This window comes from Somniosus microcephalus, chromosome 9, assembly GCF_052327205.1.
Source record: "Somniosus microcephalus isolate GS21.2 chromosome 9, FLI_Smic_1.0, whole genome shotgun sequence".
Taxonomy (NCBI): domain Eukaryota; kingdom Metazoa; phylum Chordata; class Chondrichthyes; order Squaliformes; family Somniosidae; genus Somniosus; species Somniosus microcephalus.
Window position 1 is genome coordinate 81,882,984 of NC_140995.1, and position 27,425 is coordinate 81,910,408.

Consider the following 27,425-nt stretch of genomic DNA (forward strand, 5'->3'; position numbering starts at 1 on the left):
ACGCAGTCCGTGTCCATATGCAGCAAGACCTGGACAACATTCAGACTTGGGCTGACAAGTGGCAAGTAACATTCGCACCACACAAGTGCCAGGCAATGACCATCTCCAACAAGCGAGACTCTAACCATCTCCCCTTGACATTCAATGGCATTACCATCGCTGAATCCCCCACTATCAACATCCTGGGGGTTACCATTGATCAGAAACTGAACTGGACCAACCATATAAATACTGTGACTACAAGAGCAGGCCAGAGGCTGGGAATTCTGTGGCGAGTATCTCACCTCCTGACTCCCCAAAGCCTTTCCACCATCTACAAGGCACAAGTCAGGAGTGTGATGGAATACTCTCCACTTGCCTGGATGAGTGCAGCTCCAACAACACTCAAGAAGCTCGACACCATTCAGGATAAAGCAGCCCGCTTGATTGGCACTCCATCCACCACCTTCAACATTCACTCCCTCCACCACCGGCGCACTGTGGCTGCAGTGTGTACCATCTACAAGATGCACTGCAGCAACTCGTCAAAGCTCCTTCAACAGCACCTTCCAAACCCGCGACCTCTACCACTTAGAAGGACAAGGGCAGCAGACGCATGGGAACATCACCACCTACAAGTTCCCCTCCAAGCCACACACCATCCTGACTTGGACCTGTATCGCCATTCCTTCACTGTCGCTGGGCCAAAATCCTGGAACTCCCTTCCTAACAGCATTGTGGGTGTACCTACACCATATGGACTGCAGTGGTTCAAGAAGGCAGCTCACCACCATCTTCTCAAGGGCAATTAGGGATGGGCACTAAATGCAGGCCTAGCCAGCGACGCCCACACCCCATCAATGAATTAAAAAAAAAACCGCCTTTGGCCCATATCCCTTAATACCTTTAAGCAAAAAACTTTTGAGGGCAAATAGTGTTCAGATGAGAGTTGAGTCTGAATGGGGTCAAAAATTTTACTACTCGAACAACCAGGTGCCAATGATTTCTCATTGACTTGAACTTAAAGTAAATGTTTAACTGTGATGCAGAATTTAAATAAGTCCAAGCCTAAAACTTTCAGTAGGCTTTACAAAGTAGACTTGCATTAAAGCATTGAAAAGAATAAAAGATGCTAAGCCAACAGAACTAAATTTTCAATTTTCCAGTTGAATACCTTTGCTTATGTTAAGACATATAAAAAGGCTGCTGCGTCTGATTATTCATACCTGCAGAATTGTCTGGAGTGATTCATGTTTGGCCCTGCTTTGATATTGCCTTTATCAGGATCATAGATAGTAGTAGCTCTGGCATAGGCACCTCCAAGAATAAAGACAAAACCATTGAGAGTGACTGCAGGGGCATACTTGTTATCTGTTGATAGAACAAAATAAATCCAACACTTACTTCATGTGGAATTTTCTCATGCTATTTCTTAGTTATTTAGATATACATCAGACAGTCTGAATTATGAAAACAATATCTTATAATCTAGTCAGTGTTCTGCTTTCTCGTGTATTTGATACATGTTTCTGTTTAAACCTTGAAATCTCTACAGTACTAAAAATGTATGCTTTCTACCAAAAATAACTACAATGAAAACTATGAGACCAATAAGTATATTGAAATAAACCAGTGACAATAACATTTATGACAAAACAAGTTCTAATAGAAAAAATTAGGCGGGGTGTGAAACGGGCCAACGATTCATTATTGCCTAAAATGCCAAGCGGGGTTCCATGCAAGTCATAAGACCCCAATTTGCATATTTAAAAAAAAGCCTACTGCCTGAAGCAAGTGCTTCGCTTGCCCAGTGGTAGGCCCCTTTAAAAATGGCAGCTGCTGCAACGGAGGCACAAACAGGATGGTAAGTATCGCAACCCATTTTATATGCATTATCGCCCCATTTGCACCAGTTGGGACAAGGTAAAGTCACCCCAGCAGAGTGTGAGAAGTCTCAAGGAAATGCATCCATATTGTAACGTTAGGATGAAATTAATTAAGGAATAAGAACAAATATAATACAATGCTACAGATATCTTGAGCTGCATCTATAAGGACTTAAATTTTCAAGCCAGCTTGGAACACAGCAATACCAAATCAGTAATTATCCTGAGACTATCATTCGAATCACTGTTGTTTCCTTATTACAAATATATGTGAGGTGAGACAGAGGAATATGGGAACTTCCCCTCCCAGCAAATCGGCTGTCCTGTCCAGGGCTAACACCCTAGGATCTGTGAATTTGGAGTAGAACTCTGGAAGCCTCTATCTTAACATACATTATAATTTTGATGGAACATATGCAGTTTAGTAGTAATTAATCATGTATTATAATAAATAATACACAAAACTAAAGGACCTACTGTTTTTAGATACTTGCAAATATTAAGCACCTCACTAATTAGATCTCATTCAGATGAGATACTGAGGAAAAATATCAGTGCAATTTCTTGTCTAACCCTCTAAATAAAGATTCACCATATTTTGAGACTTCAGAGACTGCACTATGTGTTACAATATTTATACAATAATAGCTGACTTAAAGTGCACTAAACCTGTATTTTATATGTGGTTTGATTCTATCTATCCCCATTTTCAAAAAGTGTTCCTGATGGGAAACGCAGTACATTGGATCACAAACACTGCACCATGAGGGAAAAGGGACACAGGTTTGAGCGCGCACACTCCTGAATCCCTTATGCTAGCTATGCTTGTCAGGGAAGTATCAGGCTGAAGCCAAGCATCTTCTCACAGGAGGAAGAGAAAACCACACTGGGGTTTCCCCCCCCCATCAGGCTGTTTTTAAATGCTTCTTAACTATACAGTTGCTTAAAAGCCGGCCACCAGCCCATCCTTATGGCTGTGGAGTGTGTATGACTCACAGTATGAGGGAAGACCAAAAAATGGGAGAAGGGGTGAAAAATAGATATACATCCTCACCAAAGGTAATACGTTCTCCAAAAAAATATATATGAACTTCATTTTCTTCTTTCCTTTTTCCTTCAATTAACTGACACCCTGGCATTCAAATACTGTATAGCACTTTCTAGTAGCTCCAATATATTTATCAAGTCAGTATAGTTACAGGAGACTTATTTGAACTTTGGAGTTTATTTATTAGGACAAATAATAGACGGTTGTATCCTCATTATTTTTCCTGATTTGGAAGCATACTGGAGAGCTAGTACGTGAAACCATGGAATCACGAGTTATTGGTTCACACCTGTGGTCTTCCACTCTGCTGATTTCCCACGCTCAGCCGCATTGCTATGGGGAGGCGCTGACCAGCCACTTGGAGGTGAACAAGGGTGTGGCCCAAGTAATTCACCCTTCAAATTTCTCTCTGTCCCTGTGAAAAAGTGCCTCTCTCCTGCCCAGTGCTTCCCCCTGCCTACAGCCCAGGCAAGACCAGGACCTGATCACAGGGGGAATCAAAGGCAAAGTTACAAGCTGCCTTCAGATTTACAGTATCAATAAATTAACACAAAGCTCGGTTAACATTCAGAGTAAGGAAATAACTTATTTCCATAATGCATTAATCATAATCATGGAATATTTAAATAATAATGAAGTTCTTTTGTATAATTCTATCCCAGTATCCTGCTGATACAGCAGGTAATTGACAGCCGTTTGGCTGAATCGCTACTTTTGATTGAACAGGATGATAAGGGATAATAATTAGCCAGCTAACTCTCATTGGTGTTCATGTGAAACATTGACAAAAGACTATGGCTTGCTTCCTTATCACTTATTATAAAGCTAGTGGCTGCACCGGTCCAGCTCAGTGCTTTCTGACATGTAAGAATATGTTCCATTCTCACCTGTCACTGACTCTAGATAACACTGTTCTTGGTAAAATATCTAAATATTTTACACAATGGAATAAGTCAAGGTGCCTGTGGTCACGAACTGTCTGCTGCCCAAAATCTCCCTGATTTACAATGTAAAGGTTTTGCGTTTTTAGCACATTTATTCTCTACTGTTTATCTTTGCTACATATGTCATATCAAGTTATATAATGATTTCTTATGCAAACTGGTAGCATAATGAATAAACATCTTACTGAAGTCAGGTTCCTGGACAGATTTAACAGAAAGACTGGATAATTGGCCCTGCCATTGTATTCAAAAGAAGAAGTTGCTAGCATCCTGCAGGTATATTAAAGGAAACGTAGCTGCTGCTACTTTTGTTAACAAGCACCTCTTATGGCAAGTGCTATTCTGGAACCTGTGTAATGTCCTTTTAGGGTGATTTCTACTTTACCTATCATAGGAGATTCAATGAAAGTCCATGTGTTTGTTTGAAGGACGTATGACTGTAAAACACCAGCTGCCCGTCCTGCCTCATTCACGCCACCAAACACGTAGATTTTGCCACCGCATACAGTCGCAGCTGCAGAATGCACAGCTTTGGGAAGAGGAGCCACTGTTTCCCACTGATTGGTAATTGTGTCATACCTGAAAGAATAGAATTTTCAAGCATCATTAACTACTACCCGCAGTGATTTGACAACTGCTTTTCTCTAAATGCGGAATGTATTCTGCTATTACACAATAAATAACATCAATTTTGCTACTCCAAGAACAGCAATTCAATTGAACAACTGTGTCTATAACAGCCAATAACAACCTAAAAGTCTGAATAATGTTAATATACAGTATTCATTAACACATTACACAGCAGAATTTTACAGTCGTTTTCTGTTGCTTTTCTTCATTTTTCATCCTTGCTGGCTGTTTGCCACCATATATTCCTTTTAGCTATCATGAGAGATTAGGACATGGAATATTCTCTAGTCCTATCAATGCTGCTCTGCATTTATGTGACTATCGTAGTGGAGCTAATAGTTATCAACTCACCATACCTATGACTGACATCAAACACCTCACCCCACTATTCAGCAAAGTGGTCCCAGGTTTAAACTTGTCACCTTCTGATTTAGAATGGCGCTGTATTAGTAGGTCTGTGGGACTGGTACAGATTGTCTTATCTTCAATTTCTCTTCTCCCCACCCCCTTCTAGAAATGTATCTCATTTCTACGTGGCTTCTTTACTACGTCCTAGCTAAGACCAAGAAGTTGCAGCTTTGTGAATCAATAAGCAGAACCTGCATTCTGTCATTCTGTCACTGAACTGCCTCAGGAATGCCACCATTTTAAAAATTAGTATTACAGTGTCGTGGTGCTTAGTGTGTTGGAGCTTCAACACACTGCACTTCCAAGAAGCAGCATTTGGACTGTAATCAGTTTTGCACATTTGGAGTTCCTAATTATAGCCATGTAATCTGGAGCGGGAAGGCAGTGTAGAGGGAAGACACTTTCCCATAAGGAATGAGGATAAATGAGAATTCAAATCACTTGAGGCCACTCTCTCAGCTGCCAGTTGCTGAGCAGCATTAGCAGAGGCCTTGGAAAACATTGGGCTGTATTTTCCGATGCCTATGGGTGTTTACGAGCTGTGTACACACCCGTAGGGACATCGGAAATGCTGGTTTCAGGCATGCGAAGTGCATGCGCTGAAAACCGGTATTTCCGATCCGTCAAGAATGCTCTTGACAGATCGGATGCCTGCCCTAGAGAAGGGCCTCTGTGGGAGGAGAGTTCTGCTTTCTGGAGTAAGGCCTGCTTTTACCAGCATAAGAGTTGAAAAAGTTAAAAAAAAATTGTTTTCACTGATTTAGAATTTAAAAATACTTTTAAAAAAGGTAAGCTTATTTTTAGCCCCGTAAATAATTATTTTTTTCAAAAAATTAAATTTTTGTTTAAAATATTTAATTTATTGTAATTTCAACTCATTTTAAAAATGTGATTTTTAAAAAACTGTCTTTAATGTTTTACTGTGTTTTTGGGGTGATCTCCATTCATATATTTGACAGGTCTATCTGTCAGGTGTATGAAGGGAGATTCCCTTCGGCTCCCCATGGCCCACGTGATCCCAGGGACGCTTGTGAACCACATGCACCTCTGGGATACGTGGGACCTGCACATTTCGAGTTTGGAGAGACCCAGGAGCGGAAGTATGCGCACCTCCTGAGCCCTCAGGTAAGTCTGTAGATTTTTTTCCAGGTCGGAGGCCTCCGCACGCAGGAAGCCTCCGATCAGAAAATATGGCCCAATGTCTGCCTACCTTTTCAGCCAGAGCACCCTGCATTGGATCAGTGAGAAGAAGTGGAAGAGAGGGCAAATATAGAAAAACGTAAATGACTAAAATCATTCTGTTCCACTTCTACACAGGTCTGAATACAAACACCTAACTAGTTGGCTGATTGATCAATTTTAACATGAATTTTCTGATTAACATGTTATTATGGAGTAGAACCACAGCAGAACTGATATAATTTACCATTTTCCTTCACAAAATTTCACCAGGAATCGGAGGACAGTTGACAGAGCTCTGTTCATGTGTACTTAAGTGTATCTACAAAGCTGTGCTTTGCTTGTGCAGAGTGATGTGAGCGGGGCAGTATAACTCAATGCCCCGAGCACCAGGGATTTAAAAGGAGCGACGGCAGTGAGCAGTAGCTGATACCAGACAAACGGAGGGGAAAATCTCAAAAAGTGACGTCATAGTCAGTATAGTGTGAGGAGCGGCGGGAGCCTAGGAATCAGTGCTATGTGTTTAATTTATCATTTAGTGTTAAGAGCATAACATCCTTTAGGTAAACAAATAGGTCTAAGATCTAAAAAAGGCCGAGAGCAGAGTGGGAAAAAAAATCGCAAAGTGACATCAAAACTCAAGGAGGGGTGGCGGGGGTAAGTTACAGGTAAATATTTAATTTAATCTACCTATAACTTAAACTAGATCATATAATTAGTTAAAAAACTAAAAAATATAAGCTAAGTCGATTAAATGCTTAATCTTTAATTAAATAAATAAAACAAGATTAGAGAAGGATGGCAGTGCAGGTGGTGTTTCTCAACTGCAGCATGTGGGAGTTTGTGGAGAGTGTCACGACCCCGGACAACCACATCTGCAGTAAGTGTCTGCAATTCAAGGAACTTCGACTCAAGAGCTGTTGAGCTGGAGTCCGAGGTGCAGACATTGCGGGGCATTAGAGAGGGGGAAAGTTACCTGGACACTTTGATCCAGGAGGCAGTCACACCCCTTAGGTTAGGTAGTGGTATAGGTTTGGTTAGTGGTCAGGGAGAGGAGGGTGTGACTATGAGTCAGGCAGGTAATGGGTCCCCAGGTGCAGTACTGGAGGAGCCTTGGCCTTTGCCCTTATCCAACAGGAACGTGGTTCTTGCTGCCTGTCTGGATGAGGGCAAGGTCTGCAAGGTGGATGAGCAAACTGACCATGGCACCGTGGTACAGGAGGCCATTCAAGTGGGGGGAGTGAAAAGGAATGTGGTAGTAATCAGGGACAGTATAGTCAGGGGGATAGATACTGTTCTCTGCAGCCGCAGCCGGGAGTTCCGAAGGTTGTATTGTCTGCCAGGGTTAAGGACATCTCCTCGCGGCTGGAGAAGAACTTGGGAGTGGGAGGAGGAGGTGCCAATTGTCATGGTCCACACAGGAACCAATGACATAGACAGAATTAGGAATGAGGTTCTGTTGGGAGAGTTTGAGGAGCTAGGGTCAAAATTAAAACTCAGAACCTCACAGGTAATAATCTCTGGATTATTACCTGAGCCACATGCAAATTGGCATAGGGACAAACAGGCTAGAAGTGGCTGAAAGAGTTTTTTGGGAGGCAGGGGTTTTGAATCATGGGGCACTGACACCAGATCGGGGGAAAAGAGTGAGCTCTTCCGTTGGGACGGGCTCCACTTAAACTGGGCTGAGACCAGTGTCCTGGTGAATTGAATAATTAGGGCAGTAGATGGGACTTTAAACTAATGAAGGTGTGGGGGGAGGGGAGGAAGTAGGAGGATTCAGCAAAGAGTAAATTAGAAAGCAGTAAGAGAAATGTCAAGGCTCTAGAGCAGAGTAGCGATTTGGGTAAAAATAAGCAGAGTGGGTCAGAAAGGGACAAAGAATTACAGTTCATTAGAGGCTTTGGTGACATCAGGGGAAAATAGAAAACAGTTAAAGCTAAAGGCAATATATCTGAATGCAAGAAGCATTCGCAACAATAAAGATGAATTAATGGCACAGATAGAAATAAATGGGTTGATCTAATAGCCATTACAGAGATGTGGTTGCAGAGTGACCAAGGTTGGGAACTAAATATTCCAGGATAATTGACTTTTAAAAGAGATCGGCAAAATGGAAAAGGAGGAGGGGTAGCCCTGATAATAAAGGCTGGGATAAAGACAGTAGAGAGATAGGATCTTAGCTTAGAAAACCAAGATGTAGAATCAGTTTGGTTGGAGCTAAGAAACAAGAAAGGGCAAAAAACACTGGTGAGAGTAGGTTATAGGCCCCCTAACAGTAGTTGTACTGTCAGGCAGAGTATAAATCAAGAAATTGGAGGTGCATGTAACAAGGGTAATAAAGTAATCATGGGGTCTTTAATCTTCATATAGACTGGGCAAACCAAATTTGCAGTAGTAGTGTGGAGGACGAGTTCATGGAATGTATTCAAGATAGTTTTCTAGATCAGTATACCGAGGAACCAACTAGGAAACAGGCTATTTTAGATCTCGTAATGTGCAATGAGACAGGGTTAATTAATAACCTTGTTGTAAAGGAGCTTCTGGGAAAGAGTGATCATAATATGATAGAATTTTATATTGAGTTTGAGAGTGATTTAGTTAACATAGAAACATAGAAGATAGGAGCAGGAGTAGGCCATTCGGCCCTTCAAGCCTGCTCCACCATTCAACGAGATCATGGCTGATCATCCAAACCCTAGCACCCGGTCCCTACACCGGCAGCCATCCCACCCAAGCCCTATCCCCGTAACCCCACGTATTTAATCCCTCCTAACACTAAGGGTCAATTTTTATCATGGCCAATCAACCTAACCCGCACATCTTTGGACTGTGGGAGGAAACCGGAGTACCCGGAGGAAACCCACGCAAACACGGGGAGAATGTGCAAACTCCACACAGTCACCCGAGGCCGGATTTGAACCCGGGTCCCTGGCGCTGTGAGGCAACAGTGCTAACCACTATGCCACCGTGCTGCCACTAGTCTGAAACTAGGATCTTAAATTTTAACAAAGCAAACTACGTATGAGGGGCGAGCTGGCTAAGGTAGATTGGGAAACTAGATTAAAAGATATTATGGTAGATAAGCAATGGCAAACATTAAAAAAATTAATTCATAATTTGCAACTAATATACATTCCCTTGAAGAATAAAAACCCCACTGGAAAAGCGGTCCAACCGTGGCTAACAAGATCAGATAAAGATAGTATTAGATTAAAGGAAGGGGTTTATAATGTTGCAAAAAAGAGTAGTAAGCCTGAGGATTGGGGGGGATTTTAGAATTCAGCAAAGGGTGACCAAGAAATCGATAAAGAGAAAACGGAATAAACTAAAAAGAGACATAAAACCAGATTGTAAAAGCTTCTATAGGTAAGTAAAAAGGAAGAGATTACATGGGTCCCTTAGAGGCAGAGACAGGAGAAATTATAATGGGGAAGAAGGAAAGGGCAGAGATATTAAATGAATACTTTGTATCTGTTCACAGTAGAAGACACAAAAAACATTCTGGAAATAGTGGGAAACCAGGGGTCTAGCGAGAATAAGGAACTGAAAGAAATTAGTATTAGTAAATAAATAGTACTGGAGAAATTAATGGGACTAAAAGTCGACAAATCCCCTGGACTTGATGGCCTACTTCCTAGGGTTTTAAATGAGGAGGCTAGAGAGAGATAGTGGATGTATTGGTTTTCATCTTCCAGAATTCCCTAGATTCTAGAACAGTCCCTGTGGATTGGAAGATAGCAAATGTAAGCCCGCTATTCAAGAAAGGTGGGAGAAAGAAAACAGGGAACTATAGGCTAGTTAGCCTGACATTAGTAAGGGAAATGCTAGAATCTATTATTGGGGACACGGTAACAGGGCACTTAGAAAATCATAATATAATTGGGCAAAGGCAACACGGATTTATGAAAGGGACATCGTGTTTGACAAATCGGCTGGATTTTTCTGAGGTTGTAACTGGCAGGATAGATAAGGGGAAACCAATGGATATAGTGTATTTGGATTTTCAAAAAGCATTCGTCAAGGTGCCACACAAGAGGTTATTACACAAAATTAGGGCTCATGGGATTGGGGGCAATCTTCTCTTCTTCTTCTTAGGCAGTCCCTCGGAACCAAGGATGACTTGCTTCCACACTAAAAATGAGTTCTCAGGTGACTGATGAGTCCAATGCGGGACCTACAGTCTCTGTCACAGGTGGGGCAGACGGTGGTTGAAGGGGCGGGCGGGTGGGGTGCTTGGGTTGACATGCGCTCCTTCCGCTGTTCACGCTTGGCTTCCGCTTGCTCCCGGCAAAGACAATCGAGGTGTTCGGCGCCTTCCCGGATGCTTCTCCTCCACTTTGAGCGGTCTTGGGCCAGGGATTCCCAGGTGTCGGAGGGGATGCTGCACTTTTTCAAGGAGGCTTTGAGGGTGTCCTTGAAGTGTTTCCTCTGCCTACCTGGGGCTGTCCTGCCGTGTCGGAGCTCCAAGTAGAGCACTTGTTCTGGGAGTCTCGTATCGGGCATGCGGACGATGTGTCCCATCCATCGGAGCTGATCGAGTGTGGTCAAAGCTTCGATGCTGGGGATGTTGGCCTGAGCGAGAACACTGACATTGGTGCGCCTATCCTGCCAATGGATTTGCAGGCTCTTGCGGAGGCAGCGTTGGTGGCGGTACCTCTCCAGTGCTTTGAGGTGTCTGCTGTACATGTAATATATTAGCATGTAATATATTAGCATGGATTGAGGGTTGGTTAACGGAGAGAAAACAAATAGTAGGAATAAGGAGGTCATTTTCAGTTTGGCTGGCTGTAACTGTAGTGGGGTACAGCAAGGATCAGTGCTTGGGCCTCAGCTATTTACAATCTATGACAATGACTTAGATGAGGGGACCGAGTCTAATGTATCCAAGTTTGCTGACGATACAAACATAGATGGGAATGTAAGCTGTGAGGAGGATACAAGGAAGCTGCAAAGGGATATAGTCAGGCTAAGTGAGTGGGCAAGAACGTGGCAGATGGAATATAATGTGGAGAAGTGTGAAGTTATCCACTTTGGTAGGAAAAATAGAAAAGCAGAATATTTTTTAAAAGGTGAGTGATTGGGAAATGTTGGTGTTCAGAGGGACCTGGGCGTCCTTGTACACGAATCACAGAAAGTTAACATGCAGGTACAGCAAGCAATTAGGAAAGCAAATGGTATGTTGGCCTTTATTACAAAGGGATTGGAATATAAGAATAAATAAAGAAGTCTTACTACAATTATAGGGCCTTGGGGAGATCACACCTAGAGAACTTACAATCTATAATATACAAAAAATCTTACTTCTGCGCACATTTCCTGTGTCCACATTTATATTGGAAACTATCTATGTGGAGAGACTAGAGAAGTTGGGCTTGTTCTCCTTAGAGCAGAGAAGCTTTAATAGATGTGTTCAAAATTATGAGGCGTTTTGAGTAGATAAGGAGAAATTGTTTCTGCTGGCAGGAGGGTTGGTAACCAGAGGAAATGGAGTTAAGATCATTGGCAAAAGAACCAGTGGGGAGATGAGAAGCTTTTTCACTCAGCGAGTTGTTATGATGTGGAATGCACTGCCTGAAAGGGTGTTGGAAGCAGATTCAATATTAATTTTCAAAAGGGAGTTGGATATATACTTGAAAAGGAAACATTTGCAGGACTATGGGGAAAGAGCAGGAGAGTGGGGTTAATTAGATAGTTCTTTCAAAGAGCCAGCAGAGGCATGATGGGCCCGAATGGCCTTCTTCTTTGCTGTATGATTCTACGTCAACTTTTCACTCTGTAACCTCCATCCAGCCCTACATTCCTCCAAAAACTGCGTTCCTCCAATTCTGGCCTCGTGCATCCCCAATTGGTGGCAGTACCTTCAGTTGTCGAGGCCCTAAGCTCTGGAAATCCCTCCCTAAACATCTCCATTTCTTTCTCCTCCTATAAGACATTCCTTAAAACCTACTTCTTTGACCAAGCTTTTGTTCACCTTTCCTAATATCTCCTTATGTGGCTTGGTGTCAAATTTTGTCTGTGAAGTGTCTTAGGATGTTTTACTATTAAAGGCGCTATAATGCAAGTTGTTGTTGTAGGACATTAAAAGAGAGACTCAATTATGTCTGCATATCCTGGTCCAATTATTCCCCTCTCACAAACCCCTTTCACCTGAAAACAACACTTGCTCTCCACTTCCCAGGTGCAGCACCACTGATTAATTAATCTAGAAAAAAACAATTTTAGGGTGGCTAGTTGGTTTCCAGGACATCATTTATTATCGTTGACCAAAAAGAACTACTACTGTGTTGTGCTTTGTTTTATGAAAACATGACTAACTATTATGTTTCTGTTCAGTTGTAAGCAACAACATGGGACACATTTAATGTAATGTTAAAAGCTTATGTTCCATGCATGAGAAATATGACCAATACCCACTTAGTTCCTGCAGTTCAATGCTTTGCCATAGTTCTGTGTCAATGGTACACTTTAATAGTCCTAAATTTTATATTTCTTAATAAACACACTCTCAAGTTATATTATCAATAAAATTCCAGCCACTGTTAACACAGAATAACTTAGAAACTGTGAAGACATACTGTAATGCAAGAAACAAGTATTCAAAACCATATATGAAGATTGATTAAGATTTTTAATTAAACTATACTTGATTTTACGTGGTGTTGCTAACGGTAAATATAAAAGTTAAATTTATATCTGTCTCCCTGTAACTAGTTCTGTTTCCCTCACTGTCCTTGTTTGTCTTTAATTATTTCTCCCTTTCTGTATGCCTCTCATATACTTTCTCTGGTGATGGACAGGATAATACCATAGACAGTGATGGAGAGATGGCAGAAATATTAAATAATTATTTGCTTCAGTATTTATCAGGGAGATAGAACAGGTGGACATGACATTGGATCATGAGATTAGTAATGAAATAACTGCATTTAAAATAAAGAGAAAAGATATATTAAATAAACTAATCAAACTCAGAGGGGAAAAACCCTGGTCCGGATGGATTACATCCGCGTATTTTCACAGAATCACAGAAACCCCACAGTGCAGATAGAGGCCATTTCGGCCCATCGAGCCTGCACCGACACATATCCCACCCGATCCCCGTAACCCCTACACCAACACATATCCCACCCTATCCCCGTAACCCCACGCATTTAATCCCCCTAACACTAAGGGTCAATTTATCATAGCCAATCAACCTAACTCGCACATCTTTGGACTGTGGGAGGAAACCGGAGCACCCGGAGGAAACCCACGCAAACACGGGGAGAATGTGCAAACTCCACACAGACAGTCGCCCGAGGCCGGATTCGAACCCGGGTCCCTGGCGCTGTGAGGCAACAGTGCTAACCACTATGCCACCGTGAATTTTAAAAGAATCTAGGGAAGAGATAGCAGAGGCATTACTACACATATTTAATAATTCATTAGAAAAAGGTGTAGTGCCAGAAGACTGGCAGATAGCTAACATAATACCTATATTTAAGAAGGGAGATAGAACATGTCCAGGGAACTATAGACCAGTCAGCTTAACATCGGTGGTAGGAAACATAAAGGAATCCCTACTAAAGGATAAAATAGAAGAACATCTAGAAGCCAAAAATATAATAATGAATAGTCAGCATGAATTTCAAAAGGGAAAATCTTGCTTGACCAACCTCATTGAATTTATTGAAGAGTTAACAGAGAGCGAGAGAGAGAGAATAGACAAGGGTAATGCAGTAAATGTAATTTATCTAGATTTTCACAAGGCACCCCATAATAGACTAATGAATAAGGTCAGAGAATGCAGAGTCAGGGGACAGGTAGCAGAATGGATAGCTAACTGGCTTCAAGACAGAAAGCAGAGAGTAGGGGTAAAGGGTAGCTATTCACAGTGGTAGAAGGTAGGTAGCAGTGTTCCACAAGGATCAGTGTTGGGACCACTGTTGTTCACAATTTATATTAACGATTTAGACTTTGGAATTAAAAACACAATTTCTAAATTTGCGGATGACACCAAATTGTGGGGATAATTAATACTGAGGAGGACTGCAATAAATTACAGGAAGACATTAATAAACTTGCAGAATGGGCATATAATTGGCAAATGAAATTCAACACGGATAAATGTGAGGTATTACATTTTGGTAGGAAGAATAGGGAGGTCACTTATTACTTGGTGGGTACGAGTCTAGGTGGGGTAGAGGAGCAAAGGGATCTTGGAGTACAAATACACAAATCACTAAAAGTAGCGACACAGGTTAACAAGGCCATAAAAAAAAGCAAACCAAGCACTAGGGTTTATTTCTAGAGGGATAGAATTGAAAAGTAGTGAAGTTATGCTAAACTTGTATCGAGCCTTGGTTAGACCACACTTGGAGTATTGTGTACAATTCTGGTTGCCATATTATAAAAAGGATATAGAGGCACTGGAGAGGGTGCAGAGAAGAATTACAAGGACGATATCAGGAAAGGATGAACAGGCTGGGTCTCTTTTCGCTTGAAAAAAGGCTGAGGGGTGACCTAATAGAGGCCTTTAAAATTATAAAAGGTTTTAATAGAGTAGATACAGAGATTTCCACTTGTGGGGAAGAGCATAACAAGAGGCTATCAATATAAGATAGTCACCAAGAAATCCAATAGGGAATTCAGAAGAAACTTCTTTACCCAAAGAGTGGTGAGAATGTGGAACTTGCTACCACACTGAGTAGTTGAAGCAAATAGTATAGATGCATTTAAGGGGAGGCTAGATAAGCATATGAGGGAGAAGGGAATAGAGGGTTATGCTGATAGAGTTAGATGAGGAAAGACAGGAGGCGGCTTGAGTGGAGCATAAACAGCAGCATGGACTGGTTGGGTCAAATGGCCTGTTTCTGTGCCGTATATCCTATGTAATCCTCTCATTATCATTCCTGTACCTCTGTTTTGTTTCTTCTAATGTCTCTCTATGCTTCTTATACGTTATTTTATTGATTTACTCAATTTGTATCAATTAGCATTTTTAAAGTCCTAGGCACGCATCAAGATCAAACCGATTATGTACTGTGTTGGAGGTGGTTACTGGGGTTTGAATGAAGAGGCTTGAAGGGTGCAGCCATCTAGGAGTTGCTGTAATGTGCCTGGGGTGACAGACAAATTGAAGACTCAGCCTTAGTACTAGTGCTGTTGGGGAGGGTTTAAACTAATTTGGCAGGGAGATAGGCACCAGAATGTAACATTAGAAAGGGGAAATAAAGTGCTCAAAGGATTGGGAGAGGCAGAGAGCACTAAAGTAAGAAATAGTAAGGTATTAGGTGGGGTCAAACTAAGAGAGAATACAGGATGGTCTAAGATGGGTTTACAGTGTATGTATGTGAACGCACAAAGCTTAGTAAACAAGGTAAGTGAGCTGCAGGCACAAATAGTCCCATGGGAATATGATGTTGTAACAATAACTGAGATCTGGCTCAAAAAAAGGCAGGATTCGGTATTAAATATTCCTGGTTATAAAGGTGTGAAGGAAAGATAGGAGGTGGTGTGGCAATATTAGTTAAGGAGAATGTTACAGTGCTGGAGAGGGAGGAGTTCCTGGAGGGGTCAAGGACAGAATCTATATGGATAGAGTTAAGAAATAATAGAGGTGCCATTACACTACTAGGTGTATTCTATAGACCACCAAATAGTGGGAAAGATATGGAGGAGCAAATTTGCAGAGAAATGAGAGAGGTGCAAGAACTATAGAGTAATAATAATGGGAGACTTCAACTATCCTAATAAAGACTGGGATCGTAATAGAGTAAAGGGCAGAGAAGGGGAAGAATTTCTCAAGTGTGTTCAGGAGAACTTTCTTGATCAGTATACTTCTGGCCCGACGAGGGAAGAGGCATTGCTGGATTTGGTTCTGGGGAATGAGGTAGGTCAAGTGGAGCAAGTGTCAGTAGGTGAACATTTAGGGAACAGTGATCACAGTATCATAAGGTTTAGATTAGCTATGGAAAAGGCCAGGGAGCAATCTAGAGTAAAAATGTTTAACTGGGGGAAGGCCAATTTCAGTGGGATGAGAATGGATCTGGCCCGGGTAAACTGGAATCAAAGACTGGCAGGCAAAACTGTAATGGAACAATGGGCTGCCTTTAAAGAGGAAATAGTTCAGGTAGTTGAGATACATTCCCACTAGGGGGAAAGGCAGGGCAACTAAAGTCAGATTCCCTGGATGACGAAAAAGATAGAGAATATGATGAAGCAGAAAAAGAGCGCGTATGAGAGAGGCAGGTTACAAATACATCTTTTTTTTCCATAGAGTGATAACGACACAGAAGGAGGCCATTCTGCCCATCGAGTCGGTGCCGGCTCTCTATAGAGCAATCCAGTCAGTCCCATTCCCCCGCTCTATCCCCGTAGCCCTGCAAGTTTATTTCACTCAAGTGCCTATCCAGTCTCCCCTTGAAAACATCGTGTGTGTCCACTTCCACCACTTCCGTCGCCAGCGAGTTCCAGGACCTCACCACTCGCTGCGTAAAAAAGTTTATCCTCACATCCCCCCTGTATCTCTTGGTCAAAACCCTAATCTGTGTCCCCTAGTCCTTGTACTATCAACTAGTGGGAACAGCCTTTCCCTGTCTAGCCTGTCCAAATCCGTCATAATCTTGTACACCTCTATCAAATGACCCCTCAACCTCCTTTGCTCTAATGAAAACAAATCCAGCTTCTCCAACCTGTCCTTGTGGCTAAGACTCCCCCATCCCCAGAACCATTCTGGTAAATCTCCTCTGCACCCTCTCAAGGGCCTTCACATCCTTCCTAAAGTGTGGAGACCAGAACTGGACGCAATACTCCAGTTGTGGCCTAACCAGCGCTTTATAAAGGTTCAGCATAACTTCTATACTTTTGTACTCAATACCTCTATTTATGAAGCCCAAGATCCCATATGCTTTACTAACCACTCTCTCAATATGTCCCACCACCTTCAGGGACGTATGCACATTAATTCACAGGTCCCTCTGTTCCTGCACACTCTTTAAAACTGTGCCATTAAGTGTATATTGCCTCTCCCTGTTCCTTCCACCAAAATGCATCACCTCACACTTCTCTCTATTAAATTCCATCTGCCACTTGTCTGCCCATTCTGCTAGCCTTTCTATGTCATAAGAACATAAGAAATAGGAGCAGGAGTAGGCCATTCGGCCCTTCGAGCCTGCTCCACCATTCAATGAGATCATGGCTGATCTTCTGCCTCAACTCCATTCACCGGCCCCATCGCCATATCCCTTGATGCCTTTACTAGTCAGAAATCTATTGACTTCTGTTTTGAATATACCCAATGACTGAGCCTCCACAGCCCTCTGGGGTAGAGAATTCCAAAGATTCACCATCCTCTGTGTGAAGAAATTTATTTTCATCAGTCCTGAATGGCCTACCCTTTATCCCGAGGCTGTGGTCCCTGGTTCTAGACTCCCCAGCCAAGGGAAACATTCTCCCAGCATCCACCCTATCAAGCCTTGTAATAACTTTGTACGCTTCAATGAGATCCCGTCTCATTCTTCTGAATTCAAGAGAATACAGGCCTAGTTTACGCAATCTCTTCTCCTACGACAGTCCCGCCATCCCAGGAATCAATCTCATGAACCTTCGTTGCACTCCCTCTATGGCAAGTATATCCTTCCTTAGGTAAGGAGACCAAAATTGTACACAGTACTCCAGGTGTGGTCTCACCAAGGCCCTATGTAATTGGAGTAAGACTTCTTTACTCCTGTACTCAAATCCTCTTGTAATGAAGGCCAGCATACCATTTGCCTTCCTAATGGCTTGCTGCACCTGCATATTCACTTTCAGTGACTCATGTACAAGGACACCCAGGTCCCTTTGAGCATCTGCATTCCCCAATCTTTCACCATTTAGAAAATACTCTGCCTTTCTGTTTTTTCTACCAAAGTGGATAACTTCACATTTATCCACATTATATTCCATCTGCCATGTTCTTGCCCACTCACTGAGCCTGTCGAGATCCCCTTGAAGCCTCTTCACATCCTCTTCACAACTAACACTGCCACCTAGCTTTGTATCATCAGCAAATTTGGAAATGTTACATTTAGTCCCCTCATGCAAATCATTGATTTAGATTGTGAATAGCTGGGGCCCAAGCACCGATCCTTGCGGTATCCCACTAGTCACAGCCTGCCATCCTGAAAAAGACCCGTTTATCCCTACTTTTTGTTGTCTGTCTGTTAACCAAATCTCAATCCATGCTAATATATTACCCCCAATTCCACGTGCCCTAATTTTGTTCACCAACCTCTTGTGTGGGACCTTATCGAAGGCCTTCTTAAAATCCAAATACACCACATCTGTCCTGTTGCAGTCGACTGGTATCATCCTCACTGTTTGCCACACCCCCAACGTTTGCTGTCATCGGCAAATTTAGAAATTCTACTCTGTATTCCAATATCCAGGTCATTTATATATATATATCAAAAAAAGCAGTGGCCCTAGCACTGACCCTTGGGGAACACCACTGTCTACCATCCTCCAGTCTGAAAAACAGCCATTTACCACAACTTGCTGTTTTCTGTCCTTAAGCCAATTCCTTATCCAAGCTGCCACTGACCCACCTATTCCATGAGCCTCAACTTTGTTAACCAGCCTTCTATGTGGTACTTTGTCAAACACCTTCCGAAAATTCATGTAGACAACATCCATTGCATTCCCTTCATCAATCCTCCCTGTTACTTCATCAAAAAATTCAATTAGATTGCAGCACGGTGGCATAGTGGTTAGCACTGTTGCCTCACAGCACCAGAGATCCGGGTTCAAATCCGGCCTCGGGCGACTGTCTGTGTGGAGTTTGCACATTCTCCCCGTGTTTGCGTGGGTTTTCTCCGGGTGCTCCGGTTTCCTCCCACAGTCCAAAGATGTGCGGGTTAGGTTGATTGGCTATGATAAATTGACCCTTAGTGTTAGGGGGTTAAATACGTGGGGTTACAGGGATAGGGTGGGATATGTGTTGGTGTAGGGGTTACGGGGATCGGGTGGGATATGTGTCGGTGCAGGCTCGATGGGCCGAAATGGCCTCTATCTGCACTGTGGGGTTTCTGTGATTCTGTGATTAGTCAAACACGATCTGCCTTTTACAAATCTGTGTTGGCTCTCCTTAATTAGCTTAAACCTCTCCAAGTGCCTGTTAATTTTTTCCTTGATCATTGTTTCTAAAACTTTACACACCACTGATGTTAAACTGATCGGCCTGTAGTTACTAGGATTGTCCTTACACCCTTTCTTGAACAATGGTGGCACATTTGCCACTTTCTAATCCTCAGGCACCTCCCCCACATCTAGGGAAGATTGGAAAATTATGGCACGCCCTTCCGCTATCTCCTCCCCCACTTCCCTTAGCAACATGGGATGCAAGCCATCTGGACCAGGCGACTTGTCCACTCCATGCATACCCAGCCTTTCTAGTACATCCTGTCTATCAATTTTCACCCCTTCCTTTGCTTGTAGCTTTTCCACTTCTACCGATATTTTGTCAGCATCCACCTCCTTAGAAAACACAGATACAAAGTATTCATTGTGTATTCTAGCCTTGCCCTGCGCCTCTAAGCATATATCACCTTCTTTGTCTCGAAGAGGCCCCACTCCGCCTCTTCTACCGGCATGTAAACAGTAAGCAGTTAGTAAGAATTTTGTTCCCTTCTATGTTAACTGCCATTCTACTCTCATATTCTCTCTTTGCCAATCTTATTTTCATCTTCACTTCCCCTCTCAACTTATTGTATTTGGTCTAATTCTCCCTTGAAGAATTCACCTGACATTCATCATACAATCTCTTTTGTTGTTTCATCATCTTCTCTATCTCCCTTGTCATCCAAGGAGCCCTTGCTTTGGTTCCCTTACCCTTCCCTCTTGTTGGAATGTATCTAACCTGTACTTACATAGAAACATAGAAGATAGGAGCAGGAGTAGGCCATTTGGTCCCTTGAGCCTGCTCCGCCATTCAATGCGATCATGGCTGATCATCCAAATTCAGTACCCTGTCCCTGATTTCTCCCTATATCCCTTGATCCCTTTAGCCTTAAGAAATATATCCAACTCCTTCTTGAATATATTTAATGAATTGGCCTCTACTGCCTTCTGTGGTAGAGAATTCCACAGGTTCACCACTCTCTGGGTGAAGAAATTCCTCCTCATCTCTGTCCTAAATGGCTTACCCCTTATCCTTAAACTGTGACCCCTGGTTCTGGACTCCCCGACCATCGGGAACATCCTTCCTGTATCCAGTCTGTCTAGTCCTTTAGAATTTTATAAGTTTCAATGAGATCCCCTCTCATTCTACTAAACTCCAGCGAGTAGAAGCCTAATCGACCCAATTTCTCCTCATACGTCATTCCTGCCATACCAGGTATCAGCCTGGTGAATCTTCGCTGCACTCCTTCCATGGCAAGAATATCCTTCCTCAGATAAGGCGACCAAAACTGCACACAATACTCAAGATGTGGTCTCCCCAAGGCCCTGTACAACTGCAGCAAGACATCCTTGTTCCTGTGCTCAAGCCCTCTCGCTACAAAGGCCCACATACCATTTGCCTTCTTAACCGCCTGCTGCACCTGCATGCTTACCTTCAGCGACTGGTGCACAAGGACGCCCAGGTCTCGTTGCACTTCCCCTTTCTCCCAATCTATCGCCATTCAGATAATAATCTGCCGCCTTGTTTTTGACACCGAAGTGGATAACCTTGCATTTATCCACGTTATATTGCAGCTGCCATGCTTCTGCCCAATCACCCAACCTGTCCAAATCATACTGGAGTTTCTCGGCATCCTCCTCACAGCACACACGCCCACCCAGCTTTGTGTCGTCTGCAAACTTGGAGATATTACATCCAGTTCCCTCGTCCAGATCATTAATATATATTGTGAATAGCTGGGGTCCAAGGACCGATCCCTGCGGTACCCCACTAGTCACTGCCTGCCACTCGGAAAAAGAGCCATTTATTCCAACTCTTTGCTTTCTGTCTGCCAACCAGTTCTCTATCCAAGTCAATACCTTGCCCCCAAACCCATGTGCCTTAACTTTACACGCTAATCTCTTATGCGGGACCTTATCAAAAGCCTTTTGAAAGTCTTTGGAACATCTCTTCCTTAAAGATCACCCATTGTTCCATTACAGTTTTTCCTGTCAGTCTTTGGTTCCATTTTACCCTGGCTAGATCCTTTCGCATCCCATTGAAGTTAGTCCTATTCCAGTTTAGAAGTTCTACTCTAGATTGTTCCTTTCTCCTCTCCATTGCTAATCTAAATCTTATGATACGATGATCACTCGTACCCAAGTGTTCTCCCACAGGCACTTGGTCAACCTGGCCCACCTCATTTCCCAGCATCAGATCCAGCAATGCCTCCTTCCTAGTTGGACCAAGAACATACTGGTCAAGGAAATTCTCCTGAACACATCTGAGAATCATGCTATACATAGAAAGGTCAGAGGAGAAGTGAAAAAGAAAATAAGAGGAGCAAAGAGAGGGTATGAGAATAGAATGGCAGTCAACATAAAAGGTAATGCAAAAGTCTTCTATAGGCATATAAATGGTAAAAGGGTAGTAAGAGAGGGGTGGGGCCAATGAGGGACCAAAAGGAGACCTATGCATGGAGGCAGAGGGCATGGCTAAGGTACTAAATGAGCACTTAGCATCTGTCTTCATCAAGGAAGAGGATGCTGCCATAGACAGAGTGAAGGAGGCGGTAGTGGATATACTTGATAGGTTAAAAATTGATAAAGAGGTATTGGAAAGGCTGGCTGTACTTAAAGTAGATAAATAACCAGGAGCGGATGGGATGCATCCTAGGATGCTGAGGGAATTAAGGGCAGAAATCGCGGAGGTACTGGCTATAATATTCCAATCCTCCATAGATACAGGGGTGGTGCCAGAGGACTGCAAATGTTACACCATTGTTCAAAAAAGGGTGTAAAGATAAACCCAGTCAGTTTAACCTCGGTAGTGGGGAAGCTTTTAGAAACAGTAATCGGGGACATAGAAACATAGAAGATAGGAGGAGTAGGCCATTCAGCCCCTCGAGCCTGCTCCGCCATTCAATAAGATCATGGCTGATCATCCAAATTCAGTACCCTGTTACTGCCTTCTCTCCATATCCCTTGATCCCTTTAGCCTTAAGAAATATATCCAACTCCTTCTTGAATATATTTAATGAATTGGCCTCTACTGCCTTCTTTGGCAGAGAATGCCACAGGTTCACCACTCTGGGTGAGGAAATTCCTCCTCATCTCTGTCCTAAATGGCTTACCCCTTATCCTTAGACTGTGACCCCTGGTTCTGGACTCCCCGACCATCGGGAACATCCTTCCAGCATCTAGTCTGTCTAGTCCTGTTAGAATTTTATAAGTTTTGATGAGATTCCCCTCTCATTCTTCTAAACTCCAGCGAGTACAATCCCAATCGACCCAATCTCTCCTCATCCGTCATTCCTGCCATCCCAGGTATCAGCCTGGTGAATCTTTGCTGCACTCCTTCCATGGCAAGAACATCCTTCCTCAGATAAGGCGACCAAAACTGCACACAATACTCAAGATGTGGTCTCACCAAGGCCCTGTACAACTGCAGCAAGACATCCTTGTTCTTGTACTCAAACCCTCTCGCTACGAAGGCCAACATACCATTTGCCTTCTTAACCACCTGCTACACCTGCATGCTTACTTTCAGCGACTGGTGCACAAGGACGCCCAGGTCTCGTTGCACTTCCCCTTCTCCCAATCTATTGCCATTCAGATAATAATCTGCCTTCCTGTTTTTGACACCAAAGTGGATAACCTCGCATTTATCCACGTTATATTGCATCTGCCATGCTTAATTAACAAAATTAACAGTCACTTGGATAGGTGTGGATTAATTAAGGAAAGCCAGCACGGATTTGTTAAAGACAAATCGTGTTTAACCAACTTGATCGAGTTTTTTGATGAGGTAACAGAGAGGGCTGATGAGGGTAATGCAGTTGATGTGGTGTACATGGATTTCCAAAAGGCGTTCAACAAAGTGTCACATAATAGGCTTGCCAGCAAAGTTGAAGCCCATGGAATAAAAGGGACAGTGGCAGCATGGATACGAAATTGGCTAAGTGACAGGAAACAGAGAGTAGTAGTGAACGGTTGTTTTTCGGACTTGAGGAAGGTATACAGTGGTGTTCCCCAGGGGTCGGTTCCAGGACCACTGCTTTTCTTGATATATATTAATGACTTGGACGTGGGTGTACAGGGCATAATTTCAAAATTTGCAGATGACACAAACTAGGAAGTATAGTGAACAGGAGAGTGATAGACTTCAGGAAGACATAAATAGGCTGGTGAAATGGGCGGACACGTGGCAGATGAAATTTAACGCAGAAAAGTGTGAAGTGATACATTTTGGTGGAAAGAATGGGGAGAGGCAATATAAACTAAAGGGTACAATCCTGAAGGGGTTGCACGAACAGAGAGACCTGGGGGCATGTGTGCACAAATCGGTGAAGATAGCAGGGCAGGTTGATAAAGCAGTTAAAAAGGCTTATGGGATCCTGGGCTTCATAAATAGAGGTATAGAGTACAAAAGTGTGGAAATTATGATGAACCTGTATAAAAAACTGGTTCGGCCTCAACTTGAGGATTGTGTCCAATTCTGGCCACCACACGTTAGGAAGGATGTGAAGGCCTTAGAGAAGGTGCAGAAAAGATTTACGAGAATGCTTCCAGGAATGAGGGACTTCAGTTACTTTGATAGACTGGAGAAGCTGGAGTTGTTCTCCTTGGAGCAGAGAAGATTGAGAGGAGATTTAATAGAGGTGTTCAAAATCATGAGGGGTCTAGACAGAGTAGATAGAGAGAAACTGTTCCCATTGGTGGAAGAGTTGAGAACCAGAGGACACAGATTTCAGGTGATTGGCAGAAGAACCAAAGGCGACATGAGGAAAAACTTTTTTACGTAGCGAGTGGCTAGGATCTGGAATGCACTTCCTGAAAGGGTGGTGGAGGCAGACTCAATTTTATTTTTCAAAAGGGAGTTGGATAAGTATCTGAAGAAAAAAAAATTGCAGGGCTACAGGGAAAGGGCAGGGGAGTGGGACTAGCTGAGAGTCGGCACGGACTCGATGGGCCAAATGGCCTTCTTCCCTGCTGTAATGATTCTATGATTAGATTATAAGGCCCTGGCCAGTACTGATGGCTCCAGGAGCTACTACAACACAAGCAGGCGATGGAGAAACTGGGGACGTGGTCCTAGGCATGACGGTAAGTTGGGAGGAAATGGCAAGGCCTAAAACCTGACCAAAGAGGGAATGCAGTAGCGCCTGAAACCCAAAACTGGAAATGTGTGGGAAAAGGCAGACACAAATAAAGAGACACACACACACACACACACACCACCTCTTTGTGTTTGGAAGCCATGGGAAATAAACAGACAGAAGAAAAACTTGATGTAATAATTGAGATGATCTCCAAATAATACTCTCATGCTTCAATTTGATTTTTGTCAGTAAAACATGGATTAATCATTCTGCAGAAATAGCAATTCGAGCAGGCACACCAGGCTCACTCGGTGTTGGGACCACAGGGTCCGATGGTTTTTTGAGTGGCAAACCTGCTCTTCAAAAAAAAGTTTAGAAATAGGAGGATCAGCATTTGGAAAATCAACTGTTCTGCTGGTCAGAATTGGCCTTGGCTGTGATGTTCTCCAAAGTCAAATATCTTGCCAACATTCACTGTCGTGGCTCAAACATGAAGAAATCCATATGGCTGAGGTCCCGGAGATTGTCTGGCACTGATGGAATCATACCTGACTAAGGGCAAGCAGTGTGGGATTTGGGAATGCAATCTAAACTCATCTATTTAAGGAATGTTCTATTTAACCTCGTGGTGACTTGAAGGATATAAAGTTTAAAATTCAGTGGATACAGGATGTGGTCATTTCCAAAATAAACAAAAGTACAGGACATAAATCTGTTGCAATATGTATAAGAACTGTCTTTATATCAATTATTCCAACATGTATTTACAGTATTGCCTGGCCATCTGGTGCTGGGGCTGGGCTGTGTGCTCAGTGGAGCTGGGTGAAAAGGAACTGCATCTAGTTGGTGATTTCAAACAGGTGAAGCTATACCAGGGACTCAGACTGGTGTGCGCATGAAGTGTTGTGCTGCTTTTAATACAATCCAAGGTTATACACTGTTGCTTGCAATTTCTGTGGGGTTTTCCCAACCTCTCGCCATACCTTTGGTAGGAAGATTGGCAGAAATCCTGGTGAAGCGGCCATTTTTAGCTTTTTACGCCATCTCTACAGGGGTTCCACTTTTCCTCCACTGAAATTAGGCTAGGAGATTAAGAGACCCCCTGCGGAATTTCCAGGTGGGATATTCCTGCTTTAGGAACATAGGTACAGTATCGTGACACGTTAACTAAAATCTATTCTACAAAATTATGTGAGTGTTGACTGTCATGGAAGTGACATTGAATATGAATTTTTTGGAGAATATGACTGGTAATTTTTTGTGGTTAGTGATTGGTGGTATGGATTGATGTATAGACACACTTTTAGAAACTACTGATACAAAAATACATTAGATGTACAGATAAATAGATGAGAAAATTATACCGTTAGTATATTAATATTGGCATGTACAGTGAACTTCATTATCAAAAAAATTAAAAAATAGAAGCATACCATATTGTGAATTTTTAAAAAGATTGATGGATATAGCATATGTTTATTCTTCTGAAAATATACCTTTTGGAAACATTACTTGCCATATTGTCTAATAGCTCAGCAGTGTATTCTCAGAAGCTATTTGGAAAGCTGCCAAATTTGTCCTGATATGTGAATTGCTGAATTTGCAACATAAAATAAAATTTCATCCATGGTTTATTCACGGCACACCCCTGTGGTCAACGCCTTAATTAAATCTCGCAATGAAGACCTTAAACTAATTTAGTTACTGTGATGCATGTTTTAAGCTTGCTAATGTGGTTTATGGAGCACACAATGGAAAACTAATGGTTCAGCTGCAACCTTCAATCTGTACCATGACTTCTTTTTTTTTTAAAGTGCATCACAGAGCTGTTCCGCAGTTCATTGTTCACATGTACCTGTAATTGGATTCCTTTCACATTCACATGCTAACAATCACTGAAACAACAAGTCATCTGAAATTGCCATCTTAAATAAACAATTCTTTCTCACAATGACACAATACACAACCTATTAATGTGAAATCAATAGCAAAATACTGCAGATGCTGGAAATCTGAAATAAAAAGATGTTGGAAAACACTCAGCAGGTCATCCAGCATTTGTGGAGAGAGAAACAGAGTTAACGTTTCAGGTCGATGACCTTTCATCAGGTTATGTGAAATCAATGTCAACGGTTCAAAAAAAAGCAAACTACAAACGGCTGCACTATTCATGGCTATTTAAACAATTTAAAATGTCATTGTATAATTGCATCTAGCAGTGAAAACTTCTGTGTCATGAAAAATGTCCATCATGTACTAGAGCACTTTGATCCAGTATAGTACAGAAGAACCAATAGCTGTGTGCTCTTAACAGAAGTAAATTATGAATTAATCTGCAATAATAAATAGCTTTGCTATGAAGAATCTACTTGCAAAGCGATTTCCAACGACATCATGTCCGCTAGGCGCTGTGGTCATGTCTATATCCAAGTGAAAGACTGGATGATCCATTGCCTTTTCAATAAACATACTGCATAGTCCATCTTAGACCTGAAAAATTTTGCTTGAGCAGGGCATCTTGCAGCCTGCCCCATTAGTTAGACTTACAATTGCACGTTTAGGTTATACATTTTTTTGCCCAGAAGGTTGCTGGAAGTGCAAGCTGATAACGGCGAGTTTAACGGGCAATTAATGTGCAATTGCAGCAACTTCATGAAAATCATGGGGAGGTTCCTGGACATTGGGACTGGTTCTGGGGGAGGTGGGACCTGCACAGGCCGGACGGGTTGCACTGCGACTAATGTCCTCGCAGGGGTGTTTGTTAGTGCTGTTGGGGAGGGTTTAAACTAATTTGGCAAGGGGATGGGCACCAGGATGTAGCATTAGAAAGGAGAAACAAGGTGCACAAAGGACTGGGAGTGAGATAGCACAAGAGTAACAAACAGTACGGTATTCGTTGGGTCAGACTAAGAGAATACAAGAAGGTCTAAAGATAGGTTTACAGTGCATGTGTGTGAATGCACAAAGTGTGGCAAATAAGATTGGTGAGCTGCAGGCGCAAATAAGACACATGGGAATATGATGTCATGGCGATAACGGAGACCTGGCTCAAAAAAGGGCAGGATTGGGTACTAAATATTCATTGATATAAGATGTTCAGGAAAGATAGGAAAGGAAAGAAAGGAGGTGG

General features: G+C 42.6%; 1 protein-coding gene across 6 annotated transcripts in view; it reads right to left on the reverse strand.

Moving 5' to 3' along the window:
* The window catches only part of klhl29 (kelch-like family member 29), a 732,755-nt gene that overhangs the window by 72,342 nt on the left and 632,988 nt on the right, over positions 1-27,425 (reverse strand). For all 6 annotated transcript variants that reach the window (XM_085996817.1, XM_085996816.1, XM_085996818.1 and 3 more), the window contains 2 exons: positions 4,243-4,436; positions 1,206-1,350 (listed from right to left, as the gene is read on the reverse strand). In XM_085996817.1, coding sequence (XP_085852943.1) covers positions 1,206-1,350; positions 4,243-4,436 — 339 coding nt within the window. The remainder of the gene's footprint in view (positions 1-1,205; positions 1,351-4,242; positions 4,437-27,425) is intronic.